Source organism: Nicotiana tabacum, chromosome 17, assembly GCF_000715075.1.
Source record: "Nicotiana tabacum cultivar K326 chromosome 17, ASM71507v2, whole genome shotgun sequence".
NCBI classification, from domain to species: Eukaryota; Viridiplantae; Streptophyta; class Magnoliopsida; order Solanales; family Solanaceae; genus Nicotiana; species Nicotiana tabacum.
Genome location: NC_134096.1, coordinates 95,493,720 through 95,501,386, shown reverse-complemented (window position 1 = coordinate 95,501,386; position 7,667 = coordinate 95,493,720). Strand labels below are relative to the sequence as shown.

The 7,667-nt window shown below is 36.0% G+C and overlaps 1 protein-coding gene across 1 annotated transcript; it reads right to left on the bottom strand.

Moving 5' to 3' along the window:
* Positions 1 to 901: 901 nt before the first annotated feature.
* On the bottom strand, positions 902 to 5,252 carry LOC107805117 (beta-glucuronosyltransferase GlcAT14B). Its single transcript, XM_016629107.2, has 4 exons — positions 4,291 to 5,252; positions 4,114 to 4,189; positions 3,895 to 4,010; positions 902 to 1,853 (listed from the first exon to the last, which is right to left on the bottom strand). The coding sequence occupies exons 1-4, from the start codon at positions 4,877 to 4,879 to the stop codon at positions 1,339 to 1,341; spliced, it is 1,296 nt and encodes a 431-aa protein (XP_016484593.1). The 5' UTR covers positions 4,880 to 5,252; the 3' UTR covers positions 902 to 1,338.
* Between the last annotated feature and the right edge of the window lie 2,415 nt (positions 5,253 to 7,667).

Here is a 7,667-nt window from a genome sequence, read left to right as displayed (position 1 = left end):
ATTTGGGGGTCGTTTGGTTGGAAAGAAGTTATCACAGAATTAATTATTCCGTAATTAGTTATTTCACCCTTCCATAGGAATAAAAAAATAATCCCGGGATAACTAATCCCGAGATTAATTATACTATATTTTTCTACCAACCAAACATGGGATAAACTCATTTTAATTTTGTCACCGAATTAATTATTCCTTATCCCTCGTACCAAACGAGCCATAAAGATATATTAAATATTCATATCGTCGGTAGACAACTCACCTACTGTAGTTATTTCAATATTTCAATAATCTTGTTATTGTAGCTCCACCCAACTATTTAATAATTTGGTTATTTTACCAACCGGTTGGTTAATATGGTTGCCTTAAAAAATAAAATAAATAAATAAAACTATCTGGATACTGATTATAGGGAAACCAGAAATTGTCCTCACTACAATTATTAAAAAACAAACTATATGGAATCCGGCTATGGGAAAAACATATTGCCTTCATTACGGTTCTCCACGATATACAAGCCATAAACATAATGTTAAAAATAGACATTGGGGCCCTAACTCAACCAGTGGCAGAGCCACATGCAGCCAAATGGTGTCAACACTCCTTCGTTGGAAAATTACACTGTTTAGCTCGGTAATTTTTTTTAAAATATGTATATATACTATATAATGACACCCTTTGACTTCTTGGTGAGCTTGTTTTTTATATTTTGATTCCCCTTAATAAAATCCCTGGCTCCGCCGCTGAACTCAATTTCCATACTCTATTTCCATACATTGGGGAAGCTACAACAGTTGAAGCTACAACAGTTTCGCATATCTTTATGATGCAATAACAAGAATAGGAAAAGCTTTTGTCAGCAATGAAGATAAAACAGCAAATGAAACTCAAAATAGAAGGGGGGAAATTCCAGATTAAATGATGAGCAAAACTTATAGATGAGACTCCAATTAATCTTGTTCTACAAGCCTATAATAGAAAGAAGATATAACTACACGGTAGTTTCACAATTGAAGCGGAAACAAACCTGATACACTTCTCTTCCCCAAAGGTCTCACGTCGTCAAAATGCTCCATCCTATTTAAGTAACAAAATTCAGAATGAGGGGATTACATGCTCTTTCTAAGGCATGTAGCAACAAAGACCAGATACACGTGCCCTTGCATTACTGGAGCATTACTGTATATTTTTTCTTTTTTCCATTTTTCTCTGCAGAATACAAGCATTACTGCAGATTGGATACATTCAGATCAGTCTCTTGCAGAAGAAAACAATCAGATCATGGCATTCCTTGTTTTCCTCTGAAGACTATAATTAAGAAAACAACTTTCTAAGGCATGTTTGCTATATGCACTGGTTGGACCGGAAATTCTCATTCGATAAGAGAGATCCTATCAACTTCTCCAACCTCTTTGCCCCTGCAGTAGGTCTGAGGACGGCGATATTACCTGTGACAGAGCAAGGATCTGTCCCATTCTTCCGACTTCCAATGCACCACCCACCTGGAACAAGCATGCCTTTACCTCTAAATAGGAGTTCAGAATCAATTTTGTCAAGCACCGGATCTTCCCTAGGGAACTTTCTTGCAAAAGGAGCATTACTGTCAACCATCCTTTGCATGTCATCAAGTGTAAGGTAATGTGGGTGTTGCTTTGGAGGGTTATCCCATGATATAAAGTGAAGATCACTGTTTACTGTAGTGTTGCGGAACTCCTGAGCATTACAGACGACAGTATGGAAATAGCCTTCCGGAGAAGAGATGAAATTTGCATAGTACATAAGAACAGTCCGGGGCAAGTTGTCCCATCCCCATATGCAGAAGTCAATGAAAGGGCGAGAAAGGACCATCCAGGCAGACCCTGTAAAGAGAGCAGGGGCATTGTTTTATTGTCTAGTATGCGGAAGTTCAAACAGCAACATAAATTTGCTGTTTTCTAAATACAAGTCAAAACAAATTCATTTAAGCTTTTCTTGACAAATCATTTAAGCTGGAAATGGAATAAATGAAACAACGGTTCCCATATTAAAATGCTGCTCCCCCCTCCCCCCCCCGCCCCCCCCAAAAAAATTAATTTATTAACAGAAAGCTAGAAAAGGATACTTTTCCTCAGGATTCCCCAAAGTTTTCAGAAAGTCATTCCAAACTGAAATTTAAGCTGCTACAGGGTTTATATTGGCAATAAAGGATGAAACATAAAAGTTTTATTTAGAAATCTCATGATCCTTAACAAAAAATATAAAATGCATCAGGCCCCACAGTTGTCAAAGTTGGCATTTTTCAACAGCGTAAAAATGATCATAGAGAGTCTCTGTCAGCAAAAACATTTGTAGCAGTGAATAGAATTTGATTGAAACAGTCCATCAAAGCTGTAGGAAATTGAACTTGATTCCTATTAGCAAACAAAATGATAGAGGCAGAATGACGATCAATCTTTCCCTCATTTCATCCATATGAATGTAAGAGAAGGGTGGAAATACTGTTGATATGATGTGTCTGAAAACAAACCCACTACTCGTAAGAGTTTTGTCAAAGAGACCTATAAACTCAGGCAATTCTATAATGTAGTCAAGATATCCTGAATCTACACTGATTTTGGAAACTCTTACCATCTTCAGGCAAGTAATTCTCTCGACAACGTAGTTAATAAATCCTGAATCCATACTGATGTTGGAAACCCTTACTATCCACTCAATGAGACAAGTGAAGTTGCTGTTAAGGTCAAACTCCACTTCCTTCACACAGTATCATAATTCATTACTGTTCGTAACAAGATACTTAAACCCTCCAATGTGGCTGTTGTGGATTCCTTTTTATCAGTGTCAACTGTCACACAGAATTCAAATATCTCAAAGGCTGTTAATACAAGGGGCTACGTTGGCTCTTTCTGAGGGCATCAAATCAACCGCTTTCATTTGCTTTGAGAGTAACCCTTTTCCAGGCGAAAAAGGCAAGGAGCTTGCCAATCAATCACATGCAGGCTAAGTGATAGCCAATACTTCCATATACTAAACTTTCCAGCTATTACCATGTGTTCATAAGTTGTCAATCTTCACTAGTAACATGCATAATCCTACAAAACATATTTCCACTATGCTGGAGCAAAACTTTTGGGGCAAAGATGATCGCAGAAAAACGTTCTCCTCTTAATTCTAGTTTCTCTATCCTTGAAATTTACTTAATATATTTGAGACATCCTCTTAAACTACCCAAACTCCTCAGTCTGTACTGTACTTATGACTTATGAGCTCTCACTGTTCGTTTAACCATCACTGTTCGTTTAACCACACTACATTGTAATAAAGCATAGCATAATTTTCTTTTCAAATAAACTAGTAAAGCAGACTCAATTAGTTCCTCAGCATCTCGGGCAAAGAGAGAAATCAAAGTTAAAGTGCATTAGGCACGCCCTTACAAGAAACAATTTATTGACCACGAATTACAAAATCCCTTGCGCATCTTAACCATTCAATACAAAAGAGAATTCTGTTTCCCAGGTCTTCCCCAATATGTGATTTAACAATTGCAACTGCAAGTTATAATCCGAGTTCCAAGGTGTATGCCACCAGAATCAAGCCCTGGGCTAGTTATAAGATAGGCAATGGAGATACATGGGAGTAGACGAAGTATCTGCTTTTGTTCTTCACATTTTTAACCTTTTTATGTAACAAAGCAAAATACTGATCAATTCAAAACAACTAATGCCATTGTTTGCACTGATCTTTTCACTATACTAAACCCGTTCAATCTAGCATGTTCCTTGTAAAACTTGTACAAAAGATCCACGCTTGCAGAGATGGACTGAATAATGATTAACTCACCATCACACATAAAGTTTAACATGTGCTAAAAGAAAAAGTTCAAATCTTTGAGCTCAAGCATAAAATGATGCCAAATCTCACCAGTAAAAAGCTTAAAAGCTGTTGGCACACTTCTTCTCTGTGTAATCCAGAAAACATCTGCCTTTTTAGTCATGTACAATCCCGGATCAATAATAATTGGCTTTGCCCTTTGAAACCTTCAGAAATAAAAATCAAATTAAACCTAAATAACTAATCCTTAATTCTCAAACCCAAAATTAGAATCAACAACAACAACAACCAGTTAGGATAATAACTTACTCCTTCCAGCCAATTTTACTTGTGTGATCAATGAAGTTAAGATCCCGGGGCAAATACGAAAATGTATGAAGCAGATCTAATCAACCAAAAAAAATCAATTCAACGTCCTCATTAAACCCCATTTAATCAGAATTAAGGTACTAATTCACAAAAATAAAAAAGACAGGCTTTTTTTACCATCTTGAGTAACAAGTGGGTAATCAGAAGCACTGAGGTTAATGAACCAATCCCATTCACCACCTTCCTTGAGCAAAATGGCAGCAGCGTGAAGGGTATTCGCAACCATAGTGGGGCCCCGGTAAGTGACCAGATTAGCTTTAGTAATCATCCTTACATTCTTGAATTTATTAAAAATCGGGTGATTAGTCACATAATTACGCAGATCGAGTCGCTCTTCGGGTGATGACTCAACATCGAGATGCACAACGTACTGGTTATTCGGGTGGTACAGAGCTTGAAGGGTTCGCTTCGTCATGTTGCCGTCGCCGGCGGAGCCGGAGATGAGGTAAGCAAATCGCGGCGGCGGAGGAACGGCGGAGATGGGTAAAGGTTTAAGCTTTGATTCGACGAAGACGTTGGCGGCGGCTGAATAGGAAGAGTAGTAGCGATAAAGGGGTAATAAAGGAGTGCCGTCCGGTGAAGTTAGGGTTGTGAGGAATAAGAGGAAAAGGGAAACAATGGAGCCTATGGCTAGTGGAAAGATCCACTTCCGCTCCATTGTTGTTGGGTGTCTAAGGTGAAGATAATAGGTTTTCAGCTTCTTCATTTCAAATTTTAGGTGATCTGACTAAAATGAGGTGAAGCGATGGAGGAATATTGAAGCTGTTGTCATTGCTGTAAATGAAAGTCTAAAAATGGTGTAGATTTTAGAGACATCTGAACAATCTGAAGTGAGTTGTGTAATCTGAAGGGAAAATTTACAAGATTAAGTGAATCTCTGCAGGTGTAATCTTTTTGTGGGAGTGTTATAATATGGATTTTTGGATTTTTGCTAAAGAGGGTGGAACAGCGGTGGAGTGTAATTAGGTGGGAAGATGAAAAATGGAAGGTGTACTTAGCTGGTGCCAATATAGGAAGGCCGGCAAGTGCAGGGGAAGTATGTTTGTATTGTCTATTTTGAGATTTGAGCACTGTGGTTAGGGATGACTCTTCTTTTTATCATACTAATACCATATTGGAAACTCACTAGCCAGTTAATCCCGTAAAAATTAAAATCTCCAATTAAAAATAAAATAATTTTATCTATTTCATCACACCACTTGATTGTAGATCCCTTAAGTTGGAGGGGATAGCACGATATTTATTCATAATAAATTTAATTAATTATCTGAAAATCAAGATTGATAATCTGTTATACTAGATGAAACTACACTAATAAAAGAAAAAAATTAAACAAATGTGCTTTAAGTTAAATACATTTTGATTTTTTATTTTGGTTTGGTTTTGCGTACGTGTTTGAAGTGTCTACGGTTCACGGTCTCCAACCCGTGACAGAGGGGAATCATTTTATGACTTGTGACGTGTGAGCTTCTTTGAGTAATCTGGAAGGCTTGATTTATGATTTGGAATTTTTGTTTTGTAGTTGGAAATCAATCTATCTTGAACTCTTGTTTCGTTACCGCAAGAGAAATTTCTATAAATCAATATTGTTTACTGAATTATTAACTTTCTATAATTATTATATATATAATTATTTTTTATAATTATTATTTAATTATTATGATAGTGTATTTATATGTATACAATAGTAAAAAGTGCCTAAAATCAGGGCAGTCCAATTGTACGCGCATGTATTCGCGTCATGTATTCATGAATACAACAGTAAAAGGCATCTAAAATCATGGCAGTTCAGTTGTACGCACATATATTCACATGTATTTATACTGTTGTATTCATGAATACAGCAGTAAAAAACACCTAAAATCAAGGCAGTCCAATTGTATGCACATGTATTCGCGTCATGTATTCATGAATACAGCAGCAAAAAGCGCCTAAAATCATGGCAGTCCAGTTGTACGTGCATGTATTCGCGCCATGTATTCAAGAATACAGAAGCAAAAAGCGCCTAAAATCAGGGCAGTCCAGCTGTACGCGCATGTATTCACATGTATTCATGCTGATGTATTCATGAATACAGTTGTACGCGCATGTATTCACATATATTCGCATCATATATTCATGAATACAGTAACGACAATCCCTTAAAAATAGGTATGTCCATCTGTCTAAGAGAGAGGAAAAGTATAAATAACGTATTGCGTGCCTTATTTCATGAATCAATGGTAATATATACCATAAAATACTTATTTTGCTATAAAATATAAAAGGTACCTATAGAAAATAATATTTTAAAATAATTTTGGTTTATAATAAATATGATGTATATCTTTGTTATAGGAGTTAAAATTTTCTATTTGTCAAAGAGCTTGATTGGCCATCGCTAGCTAGTGGTGCGTAATAACGAATCTACTACTGTTGTTTTTTTAATTGTTGTCGTTACAACAATCGAATAAGAAAAATTGATTAATACTATAATTAGGAAAGAATATAATTGCCTGTCTAACTTTAAAATCATTATATTTTTGGTAAATAAATTTTTATTACTAATCGAAACTGATAGTTGGGCATGATGCCCAACATCAGGATCTACCTAAGCCAACCATATCATCTCATAGCTACATCGCATCTAACTACTATAACCACAAAAGTTAAAGGATAGAAATTAAATTCATCAAATTTCCTAGGTAATCTTGCCTACATTGTTCCTCTGCAATATACCTCTTGGATAATTTGTTTTATAATATGCTCCGAATTTGACCGTGTACATTGGAATACCCTTTGGTTTCTTTCTCTCCAAATGTAGTACACACTCGCTGCAAGTGTCATTCTGCATATCTCTGCCACAACTCTTCTTCCTCTTCAACCCACTTTAGTTTCTCTTGCCAATCCATTACCATTGTGCTTATTCCTTGCCAAGCTAAGACCTTTTTTCAAATATAGAAAAATATATCACATTGAAGAACAAGTGTGAAATACTTTCATTTCCAGTAACATATCACATTGAAAGAACAAGTGTGAAATACTCGTTCCCAATTTTACAGAGTGGACAAGCCAATGGAACCTCCATTCCCCATTGTATTAGTCTATCTGTAGTAAGCAATTTTCTATTGGGCCACAAGTCTTAATATGAATATCTAATTGGGAGCTAAAAATGAGAAGGCATTAAGTTAAAAGTTAAATTACCAAAATATCCCTTTTAATTATTAACCTATTTAAATTAAGTACCCAAATTAAAAAATAAAGCTTAGCAAACGGGCTTAAACAAGACGATTACTTATTGTTACGAAGAGATATGCTCCTTCACAAAGTTCCACATTCTGTAGTTATACCTCCAACGGAAAATTTCTCATTCAAACCACTTCACTTATTCACGTATTTTGTTCTTCTATTATCGCTTATTACTACTTTTATACTGTCAACGTTTGTTTTCATTTTGATTAGGAAGCCTCTAAATATGTTTGCAGGGACTGGAATCTAGTTTTACATTGAGACCC

Coding starts and splice junctions, on each gene's coding strand:
- LOC107805117 (XM_016629107.2), bottom strand. CDS start 4,879: ATGAAGAAGCTGAAAACCTATTATCTTCACCTTAGACACCCAACAACA. Junction 4,011..4,113: donor AGTAAAATTGGCTGGAAGGA/GTAAGTTATTAT, acceptor TTATTTCTGAAG/GTTTCAAAGGGCAAAGCCAA. Junction 1,854..3,894: donor AGCTTTTAAGCTTTTTACTG/GTGAGATTTGGC, acceptor CTCTCTTTACAG/GGTCTGCCTGGATGGTCCTT.